Source organism: Schistocerca cancellata, chromosome 3, assembly GCF_023864275.1.
Source record: "Schistocerca cancellata isolate TAMUIC-IGC-003103 chromosome 3, iqSchCanc2.1, whole genome shotgun sequence".
Taxonomy (NCBI): domain Eukaryota; kingdom Metazoa; phylum Arthropoda; class Insecta; order Orthoptera; family Acrididae; genus Schistocerca; species Schistocerca cancellata.
This window is the reverse complement of record NC_064628.1, coordinates 13729446-13741906: the sequence shown is the minus strand read 5'-3', so window position 1 is coordinate 13741906 and position 12461 is coordinate 13729446. Positions and strand designations below refer to the sequence as shown.

The 12461-nt window shown below is 39.1% G+C and overlaps 2 protein-coding genes across 10 annotated transcripts in view; one reads left to right on the top strand and one right to left on the bottom strand.

The window, feature by feature from the left end:
* Positions 1-12461, top strand: part of LOC126176793 (mitochondrial enolase superfamily member 1-like) — a 115729-nt gene that overhangs the window by 61803 nt on the left and 41465 nt on the right. For 2 of the 6 annotated variants that reach the window (XM_049923966.1, XM_049923971.1), the window contains exon 11: positions 2001-2183. The exons of the other annotated variants lie outside the window; for them this stretch is intronic. In XM_049923966.1, the coding sequence (XP_049779923.1) occupies positions 2001-2126 (126 nt within the window). In that variant the 3' untranslated portion in view covers positions 2127-2183. Of the gene's footprint in view, positions 1-2000; positions 2184-12461 lie in introns of those variants that run through there. 6 annotated transcript variants of the gene reach the window in all.
* Positions 11486-12461, bottom strand: part of LOC126176794 (adenosine 5'-monophosphoramidase HINT3-like) — a 66075-nt gene continuing 65099 nt past the window's right edge. For 2 of the 4 annotated variants that reach the window (XM_049923973.1, XM_049923972.1), the window contains exons 3-4: positions 12184-12310; positions 11486-12100 (exon numbers count right to left, since the gene is read on the bottom strand). In XM_049923973.1, the coding sequence (XP_049779930.1) occupies positions 12074-12100; positions 12184-12310 (154 nt within the window). In that variant the 3' untranslated portion in view covers positions 11486-12073. The remainder of the gene's footprint in view (positions 12101-12183; positions 12311-12461) is intronic. The other 2 variants (XR_007535657.1, XR_007535659.1) reach the window with 2 other exon arrangements.

Sequence of the window (12461 nt, the reverse complement as noted above, 5' to 3'; positions counted from 1 at the left end):
TTCTTGTAGATCGTGCAAGACTTTTGGAAGTCTATTTCAAGCTTGCGTATTTATGCCTTAACTGCTTCCATGTCAATTTTCTTTTTTCTCATAATGATCTCATCCAGGTACTTCAGTTTTTCTACTCTGCTGACATCTCCATAACTCGTCCAGAGGTGCGGGGAGGCAGTTTTTATGTTAGTCATTACTTCTGTTCTTCCAAATGATATCTGAAAGTCAGTTTGTTATGCATTTTGTTGTGATACCTCGTGTAAGGAGGAGAAATGCGTACCATCACGTTTCCAACTTTGATAATGGTCAGACTGTAGCCTATTGCGATTGTTGTTTATCGTATCGCGACATTGCCACTCGTGTTGATCGAGATCCAATGACTGTTAGCAGAATATGGAATTGATGGGTTCAGGAGGGTAATATGGAACGCCGTGCTGGATCCTGACGGCCTCGTATCACTAGCAGTCGAGATGACAGGCATCTTATCCGCATGGCTGTAACGGATCGTGCAGCCACGTCTCGATCCCTGAGTCAACAGATGGGGATGTTTGAAAGACAACAACCATCTGCACAAACAGTTCCGTTTGCAGCAGCATAGACTATCAGCTCGGACACCATGGCTGTGTTTACCCTTGACGCTGCATCACAGACAGGAGCACCTGCGGTGGTGTACTCAACGATGAACCTGGGTGCATGAATGGCAAAACGTCATTTTTTCGGATGAATCGAGTTTCTGCATCCGTGTCTGGCGACATCTCGGTGAACACACATTGGAAGCGTGTATTCATCATCGCCATACTGGCATATCACATGGCATGATGGTATGGGGTGCCATCGGTTACACGTCTCGGTCACCTCTTGTTCGCATTGACGGCATTTTGAACAGTGGACGTTACATTTCAGATGTGTTATGACCCGTGGCTCTACCCTTCATTCGATCCCTGCGAAACCCTACATTTCAGCAGGATAATGGATGACTGCATGTTGCAGGTCCTGTACGGGCCTTTCTGGATAGAGGAAATGTTCGACTGCTGCCGTGGCCAGCACATTCTTCAGATCTCTCACCAATTGAAAATGACTGGTCAATGGTGGCCGAGCAACTGGCTCGTCACAATACGCCAGTCACTACTCTTGATGAACTGTGGTATCGTGTTGAAGCTGCATGGGCAGCTGTACCTGTACACACCTTCCAAGCTCTGTTTGACTCAATGCCCAGGTGTATCAAGACCATTATTATGGCCAGAGGTGGTTATTCTGGGTACTGATTTCTCAGGATCTATGAACCCAAAATGCGTGAAAATGTAATCATATGTCAGTCCTAGTATAATATATTTGTCCAATTAATACCCGTTTATCATCTGCATTTCTTCTTAGTGTAGCAATTTCAATGGCCAGTAGTGTAAATAACATCCTTATGTAGCAGTAAGATCAAGAACACACCCCACCATGATATTTGAGCTACGCAGTTGTCTTTATAATAAATTCCCTCAAACTGTGTTCGTTTACCATTGCTGTACAGCACCTGCCTCCCATACACTATGTAAGGAGTTTCTGGACATCCTGCTGACTGCACTCTGCACTGAGTCACAATATACATCTGATGGTGTATAAGTGCAAATACAACTAATGATATTTGTCTCAAATCAGTCACTAGAGAAACCTGATCAAGTTGAATGATGCATGGTTTTAGGGACTTTTGCCAGTCTATCAGAGACATTCCTCAGGAGCTACAAACGCTCAGGTACACTGTTAGTGGCGCTATTGCAAAACAGAAGAGTCAGGGAAGCATAAAACCTAATTACTGCTGTGGCAAACAGACTAACTTATGAGGACTGGTCAAAATTCTGAAGTGTACCACATAAAGCAATGGTCAGACATCCTTGGAAGCTACTGAAAAGGACTTCAGCTGCACTTTATAAAAAATGAGTTGTTTGTACACTGCTTAATTATAGATACTGTATCAGTTAATTTATATTTTAATTTTAATTATGTGCTGTATCTTTTAACAGGCTCCAGGGTACAGTACAAAGATGAAAGCTAAATCAGCAGAATCTTATGAGTACCCACTTGGACACGAATGGGAGAAGATGTTTAATGAGGGAACATTCCAACGACCTCATGTACCACTCAGTTAAAATACAAATTTGTACTTCAAAAATTAGCTGAAATAAAACTTCCTTTTATTCAATGCATTTTACCATTGTTAATATTTCTTAATTTTGCCCAAATTTAACACAGAAGCACATCAAGAGTTGCAAATCTACCCATAAGCATATTAAATTTTTTCTTCACTAACATGTGTAGTATTACTGAAAAGAGGAGCTGTAGCTTCTCTGAACCTGGAGGTTAGTTTGAACACCACAGCATCTTATTGGGCACAGTTCTTTTGCAAGTGGTATGTCCTTACCTCCATCTGGCATGTGAACCAAAGTATCCAGGCAATTACAAGAGTACCTACAATTTAAAAAGCATTCTGAACAATGGTATGACTTGGTATTTTTCACTTACATGATATTTTTTCTAAATAGGAACAAACTGCAAGAAACTATTGCTGAGAGGATAATGAGGCAAAAGGGTTACATGGACATATGGTCAGAAGTGTGTTTAAAGGGGGATACACTCACTTGACGGTGGAGATAAAAAGGTCTTTGACAGTGTCAGTGTAGGTTTCAATGATTGCAAACACACATGAAAACACACCAGCCAAATGGGAATGTTCTGTCTGTACTAGTGTTTAGCTTCAGTTTTTATGTTGCATGTCAATGTTTGTTTGCTGCCATATTTTGAGTAACAAGTACTTATAGAGTTAAAAGTGGTGCATCACATGTTAGCAGCTAAAAAGTGACATTAACAACAGTGAAGGGGCCTATTAGTCTTTCCAAACTGAGGCCCAAAAGCTCCAATTGGTGAATACCGAATTGTGAGGGAGTATCTAGGTCACCATCAAAGGAGCTAGAACCATTACAAGTAGAATACAAAAGACTGTGGGAGTGGTTGCAGGTGTCCTGGGAAAGTCTGACCATACCTAAGATGTACTTCAGTATCATGCAGATTTAGTTATAAATGCTCCAACCATAAATTCAGGTATCAGTATTTGTAAATATGGCTCTACATTTCACTTAGTAATTTTATTCCCACCTATACAGTGACCGAGAATGTTGTTTTCCTTCAGAACATTCATGAAATAGAAAGATATTTGTATGGAGTTATGAATTTCAGCTGAACATCACACGATTAAAGCTCGTAGTGGATGCCAATGCGTAGTTTGACTCGGCAGAATTTTTGTTAACTGAAGAGGCTTGAAATATTGACCAAGGGTTTTGAATGTACCAACCATAGGACAACCATAGGAGCATCAGTTTTGAATGCGGCAAGTTGTCCTCTCTCAAAGGAAAAAACTTCAGAAAATTATGAAGTACTTGTGCCAACCTATGTCCTGGGCAACAAAAGTACTCAAAATGTGGCTCTCCTTGATGGGGCAGAAGCACAAGCAGAAGATAGACTCATTAACAGAATAGATCCCAGCATAGGCATGGAAACTCAGTGTTCTATTCCATGAACTTTACCAGATGCTGTTTATTTAGTGGTGCTGCAACAAGATGCCCGTCAGTTTATGGCATGACATAACCAAGTCATCACAACCATACTGTTTATTTAGAGCAGAGACTGGATGTTACCTTCTTGACCAGGCTAGTCACTGGGCACTTGAGAGCCAATGAGGCAAAAACCTTGTGAATTTTGGGGTTAGTGAATGTGGTAAAAGCTTATCTACATGTATGGTTGGACAGGTCAAGCTATTAGCAGATACTGAGGCTCAAATGAGTGTGCTCTTTGCAAACCAGATTGATAGCCATGCTGGAGGGTAGACACAGTATGACCTGGATGGTGCCAAAATTTTCTCTCACTCTACGTCCAAACATGTAGAACAAATGGAAAATGACAGATCAACTACAAAGTACTAACTTAAGTTTAAAACTGGCAAAGTGTGGGTTTATGCAATCAACTTGTAAATTATTTGTGATGTATAATCACAGGCAAAGAAGTATGGCCATTCCACCCTCAACAGGCGATGCTCATGAATTCCCTGCCACTAGTTGTGCAAAATAATTACAGTTGCTGCAAGGGCTTTTGTACTATGATCTGCGATTCAACCCACATCATGTGAAGATTTCTACACCCCTAATTAACAGGGCATAAGTTTAACGTGGAACCCAATTGTGAAAAAGGGGTATCAAAGTTAAAAGGAGGTTCTAACATAGTTGCCAGTATTAGTTTAACAAGAGTTTGTGAAATCATTCAGTTTATCTAGCAGTGCTAGGAATTATGATGGTCGTGTATATTAACTGAGCCTAGGGTGACCTCATAGACCAATAGGCTACATTTCATGGAAGTTAAAACAAATAGAGCTTATTTACAGTACAACCAAAAGGGAGTTTCTGGCACCACAAATTACTTATATAGTATAAAATTTCACTGTAGTCAAGTATCATTCTGAATTGACATGGCAGTTATGTCTTTATTATGTTGTTGTTGTTGTCTTCAGTCCAAAGACTGGTTTGAGGCAACTCTCCATGCTACTCAATCCTGTGAATGTATCTTTATCTCTGAGTAACTACTGGAACCTACATCCTTCTGAATCTGCTAACTGTATTGATCTCTTACGCTACCTCTATCATTTTTACTCTCCTCACTTCCTTCCAGTACTAAACTAATTATTCCTTGATGCCTCCAAATGTGTCCTACCAACTGATCCCTTCTTCTAGTCAAGTACTGCCACTAATTCCTCTTCTTCCCAGTTCTGTTCAGTACCTCCAAATTAGTTACATGCTCTACCCATTTGTATTGATAATGTTGTATTCACCTTGTAACAAAGCAGGGTTGCCCACTGCTATCCTGTTTTGGTTTTACACTCCTTCAGTAACTTAATTAAGCAATAAACTTTTTTTTTTTCACTACTCAGATTCCGACTACAGATTCTGTGGCCTTCAGCCTCATAGTACAAAATTCAGAAATAGTTTAAATAAAATTCCCCTAGTAAAATCTATTATTTCAGTACATTCTAATGTCTATTCTGAAAGTAATGAGCTAATCAGTTTTATTGGAAATGCATACTATTAACAGTTATGGACAATGACGTATATTGTGCAATACATATTAAGTAAAATTCGAGTGAGCTAATAGGTCAAATTCAGCTATAAGATTGCATCCAAAAGAAAGCCTAAATTTTACTGTTTCCAGCAAAGTGTTTAAATTAACCTAAAGTCTATTAGTTAAATAGATATTAAGACTTAAAATCTGTAGCCTATACGACTTTCAGTGCCAATTGTGACCAAACTACCAAATAATTCCGAGATCTGTTTCGATATTTTGCTACCTTTATTTTTCTATGTAAAATAACTCCAGTCTCAACTTTGTAAGTGCATTAATTAAGAATTAAGTAAATTTGAATATGTAAAAATTATTGTTCAAAAGGGCTGCCGTGGTTATAAGTCGGGAATTCCCACGGCGGATGCATAAGTTAGTTCCGCGTATTTAAATTGATACAGCTCACTCATGTTATTTAAATAATAAAAGGATCATTTTAACCCTGGGAAATTATAAACTATAATATATTAATGGAAATAGTCAAATATTCAAGCGCTCGTCTATATAAGGTCTGAGCTGGTGCAGTTTTCTACATCTACATCTACATCCATACTCCCCAAGCCACCTGACGGTGTGTGGCGGAGGGTACCTTGAGTACCTCTATCGGTTCTCGCTTCTATTCCAGTCTCGCGTTGTTCGTGGAAAGAAGGATTGTCGGTATGCCTCTGTGTGGGCTCTAATCTCTCTGATTTTATCCTCATGGTCTCTTCACGAGATATACGTAGGAGGGAGCAATATACTGCTTGACTCTTCGGTGAAGGTATGTTCTCGAAACTTCAACAAAAGCCTGTACCGAGCTACTGAGCGTCTCTCCTGCAGAGTCCTCCACTGGAGTTTATCTATCATCTCCGTAAAGCTTTCGCGATTACTAAATGATCCTGTAACGAAGCGTGCTGCTCTCCGTTGGATCTTCTCTCTCTCTTCTATCAAGCCTATCTGGTACGGATCCCACACTGCTGAGCAGTATTCAAGCACTGTGCAAACAAGTGTACTGTAACCTACTTCCTTTGTTTTCGGATTACATTTCCTTAGGATTCTTCCAATGAATCTCAGTCTGGCATCTGATTTACCAACGATCAACTTTATATGATCATTCCATTTTAAATCACTCCTAACGCATACTCCCAGATAATTTATGGAATTAACTGCTTCCAGTTGCTGACCTGCTATTTTGTAGCTAAATGATAAGGGATCTATCTTTCTATGTATTCGCAGCACATTACACTTGTCTACATTGAGATTCAATTGCCATTCCCTGCACCATGCGTCAATTCGCTGCAGATCCTCCTGCATTTCAATACAATTTTCCATTGATACAACCTCTCAATATACCACAGCATCATCCGCAAAAAGCCTCAGTGAACTTCTGATGTCATCCACAAGGTCATTTATGTATATTGTGAATAGCAACGGTCCTACGACACTCCCCTGCGGCACACCTGAAATCACTCTTACTTTGGAAGACTTCTCTCCATTGAGAATGACATGCTGTGTTCTGTTATCTAGGAACTCTTCAATCCAATCACACAATTTGTCTGATAGTCCATATGCTCTTACTTTGTTCATTAAACGACTGTGGGGAACAGTGTCGAACGCCTTGCAGACGTCAAGAAACACGGCATCTACCTGTGAATCCGTGTCTATGGCCCTATGAGTCCCGTGGACGAATAGCACGAGCTGGGTTTCACACAACCACCTTTTTCGAAACCCATGCTGATTCTTACAGAGTAGATTTCTAGTCTCCAGAAAAGTCATTATACTCGAACATAATACGTGTTCCAAAATTCTACAACTGATCGACGTTAGAGATATAGGTCTATAGTTCTGCACATCTGTTTGACGTGCCTTCTTGAAAACGGGGATGACCTGTGGCCTTTTCCAATCCTTTGGAACGCTACGCTCTTCTAGAGACCTACGGTACACCGCTGCAAGAAGGGGGGCAACTTCCTTCACGTATTCTGTGTAAAATCGAACTGGTATCCCATCAGGTCCAGCGGCCTTTCCTCTTTTGAGTGATTTTAATTGTTTCTCTATCCCTTTGTCGTCTATTGGGATATCTACCATTTTGTCATCTGTGCGACAATCTAGAGAAGGAACTACAGTGCAGTCTTCCTCTGTGAAACAGCTTTGGAAAAAGACATTTGGTATTTTTTCAGTTAGTTCTCGGTCAGATTCTCTTGGAGCAAAAGTGCGGCAAGTTGGTTAATTTTTCGGTAAATGTAATTGTGAACATTGTTAAAGACTGGAAGTTTTTGACCTACCTAATGTGACGATTAAGTGTAAGAGGCCTGGTCACGTGAATATTGTGTGTGTGAGTGATATCAAATAAATCGCACTATGGTTGTCATAAGTGTTCAACAATGAATAAGGTCTTGACTTTTGATTTTGGAAAACATAATCTAGGATCCTGGCTTCTTAATTGTAGTGTGATTTAGGTGAGACGGACGCAGCTACCGAGAAGACAATATTGAATAAGCAAAGCAAAGCAATGTAGGTCAGGAACACTGCGCACTATCTACTGGGTGAGGAAATGTTTCAATACCGGTACATCCGGTTGTGACGTGAACTAGTAAGAAGCACTAATATGAGGATACAGCCTGGCACGTTACAACCTGACCAGAAGTCCTGTTCCCCCAGCCACTGAACGTCACTAACGCACACTATAACTTTAACCTTTCCATTTCCCTTTTTAAATTTTCTAACCTACCTGCACCATTTAAGGGATCTGACATTCCATGCTCCAATCCATAGAATGCCATTTTTGATTCTCCTGATAATGGTGGCCTCCAGAGCAGTCCCCATCCGGAGAACGAGCTGCATGCCCTTGAGAAAACTTATGGCTGAAGTTTCCCCTTGCTTTCAGCTGTTCGCATTACCAGCACAGCAAAGCCATTTTGGTTGACGTTACAAGGCCAGTTCACTCAATCGCCCAGACTTTTGCCCCTGCAACTACTGAAAAGGCTGCTGCCCCTCTTCAGGAACCACACGTTTGTCTGGCCTCTCAACAGATACCCCTCCGTTGTGGTTGCACGTACGGTATGGCCATCTGTATCGCTGAGGCATGCAGGCCCCCCCCACCAATGGCATGGTCCATGGTTCATTATACTATTTGTTACACAAAAAAGTTGCCTAATATGCTGGTCTTTAAAGCTAAATGACTACAATTTCACTGTCAAACACAAATACGGAAAATTATAACTGAACACCAATGGCTTAATTGCAAATTTCACCCTTTCAAAACTAAAGAAAGGCTACTTTCTGAGTGGGTAGTGGGACAGCAAGCTACATCACCAGGCTTTCTAATGCTGCCAATAAACTATATTATAAAACTGAACAACAGAATACAATTTTACTCCTGGTTGTTGTAACAATGAATATTCTATCAGTATAATGGTAGTCTGCAATTTTGCCATATTGCTGAGAAGGCTATTAATACATGAATCTTCTTCTTCTTTTCCGATGCTACAGCCCATGGAGGGCCCAGGCCTTGTCGACGACCTGTCTCTTTCAATCCTCTCTTGACTTCACCAGCCTTCTCCAGTTACATACTCTTTAACTTTCTCAGAGCTGTCTCTATATCACACACAAGCCATCACAATCCTGGTCTCCCTGCTGAGCAGCTACCATCCGGTTTTGCCATCAGATCTTTCTTTGGCACTCGCTGTTCTTCCATTCTCTGCAAATTCCCTAACCACTGTAACCTTTGTGCCTTTCCATCTATGGTGACTTGGGGATTTTTATAGAGTTCATACAGTTCTGAATTGGTCCTAATTCTCCAAGCACCATTTTCATACACTTCACGATATATCTTGCACAGTACTTTGCGGTCCCTTGCATTCAAGGCTTTTCTGACATATTGCCATTGGCCACATTTCGACCCCATACATAACAACTGGTTTTATAATTGTTTGTACACTGTCATCTTCATGTGTCTTTAAATGTGGAACGATTGCAACATGTTAAAGAAGTTGTAATAGCACCTGATACATGCAGCTATTCTTACCTTTATCTCTGTTGGTATCATAATACCTACCGTAACCATTCCTCCCAATATTGATTTACTCTTTCAAATCCTTCAAACTTCTTAATACCTCTCCACCTTGTTTTGTTTCTGGTACTGAGCATATGTTTTTTTTTCTGTAGTTACAGCAACTTCACGTTCTAAAACTACATACTTTTCCATAAAATGTTCTGTGTTTCTTCCCAGCATGGCTATGTCGTCTGCAAATGCCATCTCCTCAGTTGTCCTGTTGAAAACAGTACCATCTGTTTTGCTTGGCTGTTTTCACATGAAAGCCTACAGGACCAAGTCAAATAATGTTGGTGACACACAAGTCCCTTGCTTAAGTTTTTGAAAGACTGGAAAATTATTGGAATATTTTCCATTAACTTTTATTTTGCAGCTGGTTTTGCTTAGGGTCATTTTCATGAGAATTATTAGCTTTGGTGGTATCCCCAGCTCCCATAGCACTGTAGAAAGACAACTAATTACTGTGAACTTTTAAAATAAAATAAACTAATTAATTTGCCTGTGATGTATTAATCAGACAGACAAATAATTACCAGGCTGAACGCACATGCACTCCATGTTAAATAACGTACCCCAACTACTACAGTTTATAATTTAGCTAATAAAAGTTTATCATCATTAATATTCACACATTAATTCACAGATTGGTGAAAGCAACTGTGTGATTAAGTGATCTGAAAATAGCTTGAGCCCCCAATACAGTGGTTAGCAAACACACTATATAAAATTAATAAACAAAAATAGTTAGAAAACACAGGCAGTGTTCACAGCTAAAATTTAACAGTAACTCATATATAAATAAGTCTAACTGATACACAATGTATTAACCTAAGTGTCGATTAGTGGCAGAAAACATTCAAAGTCCCTGAGTAAAAGTCCAGACTCAGTGCACAAACTCAGAGTCCAAATCAACTTTCTCTCTCTCTCTCTCTCTCTCTCTCTCTCTCTCTCACACACACACACACACACACACACACACACACACACACACAAACTGAACTACTGGCAGAAATAAACCTGGCAATGCAAAATATTTCTATCACTGAAAATGTGTGCGGGTGGACCACCATTCAGACCAGCATAGATCTTGCCTCTTCAACCGCGTACAAAACTGTGAGAAATTTCAAGATGGTTGCTGCACTTTTAAGGCCTCGGACCTTCCATCCATGGAAATAATCTGCATGTACGTCACTAAAGGACTTTGCGTTTTCACCGGCCAGATTCACAACTTTTTATAGATATGATATTCAAAACCCAACTGTGCCATTAATTGCATGCTGAAATTATCATCAAATCCAATACCTTATGCTTAATTTTATGTGCAGTATTTTGCCCAAAATTTAAACAAATATAAAGTTTTGTTGTGGTGCTAAAAATCAGTGTGTAAATATGGATATGGCACCACCTTACTATTGGATATTTCCTCCTCTTTCCACTGAAGTGATCAGAATAATGATAACTACGAAAGTTTATATAAGTTATGGGCAAAAGTATGCAAATTTATAAACAATTAATAAGAAATATAATCAAAACTATAAATCTTACAAACTAAATGTTGGATGTGGTGTGTAACAATGTCTGTCAATGCAGGCTGCCTTGCTGATTTGTATGTTTCTTACAGCTTAATTTTGTTACAAAATGTAACTCAATCGATGCGCATCATTGAAATCTGCAATTAGAGAGCTTGATCTCTTTTGTACCACAAATATTATAAAAGCTACTGAAGATTTGCGAAATTTCAGTTACGTAAATTATCTCGGTTCTGTATCTTCTCACATATATTATTTACAAATCATATCTGCTTACTGGCAAAATCATGTTGCCCTCCTCTTTATTTGATATATTGTCCTTCACCGTATTTATTACAGTTTGTGCTGTAGCTGTATAAACACAAACAATATAAAATTATTCTTTGTGTGCGTCAGTGGTGAAACTGCCATCATGTCTGTTATTTTGAATCTGACAGGTTGACATGGCTGCCGGCCATTATTGGCAGCTGACATGCCCGCCCACCACAGCCCTACATGGGCCACATGCCCCTGGCCTCTGTGACCCAGGGCGTGCATGAGTTGAGTGCTGCTTGGAACCAAAACATGTTATCCATGCTCAAATATAGTCTGTCGTGTCACAGAGAAAGAGAGAGACAGAGTGTGTGTGCTTTTTCTTCTATGCATGGCATGCACACAGTTCTCAATGGCTCAGATGTTCAGTGTGCTTGCTAAAATAAAACAAAAAAAAATATTGATGATCATGTACCTGAAAAGATGCGCAAAGTTATGCTATGAGCTATGAAGGAATATCACACTATCAAGCCAAATGTGCACCTTTTTCATTTATTACAAATATTTATGCAGTCATGAAAAACCTTTAATTGCCATCATTGTGTATGTCACCCACACAACATGAAATTTCAGAATTTGTTCACAGTATATTTCAGAATTTGTTCACAGTATATTTCAGAATTTGTTCACGGTATGTTTATTTATTATGATGCTATTGACAATAAACCACGCTTATACGTACAATATGGAAGTTTAATGCAGGTAGGCTGCCTATATGTCTCTGGAGTTTTGTTTATGCTATGTTACAAATATAGCATCTTAACAACAAAAAAGTGGAAAAATGGTATGAAGACCTGTTTATGAAGCCAAAATATAAACTGTAAAAAAAGAACAACAAATACATAAACTGTTCAGCATCACTGACAAACTTCATAATATCATGTAGCCATAAATTGGAATAGTGAGGTAAGGGGTAAATACAAATATTTAGAAATGTATAATACGCTGTACATAATATATATACACATGCTTACAATTAAAAACTCAGTCTCATTACTTTGCAAATTGCCCTTCAGATAGTTTATTCTATTTACTGAAAAGCTGCTTCCCCTATGTTTTCTCTTCATCAAAGACGTGATTTAACATATTCCGGCTGCAAATGAAACAGAAGTCTTACTTTCTCATATGTTATCCAGATTAGTTAATGGAAATCAGAGCACACTTAATTTAACTTACCGAGACAAACCACCACGAGTTGTTTCGAAAAATTAACTGGGAGACAAATGACATATCACTTGCAGGAGAAATCACATGCAAATGCAAGTGTCCAATTGAATAGAATGGAGGCCAATGAAATCCAAGTCTGTCAACCAAACATACACACACAATTATCAGTCATCAATAAATTTATGGAACACCGTTAACAACAATTAAGGTACTGCACTATAAAAGGTTATTATATTTTTTCAATAACTTTAAAAATATTTTATGTTGGAACACAAAAATTATCACCA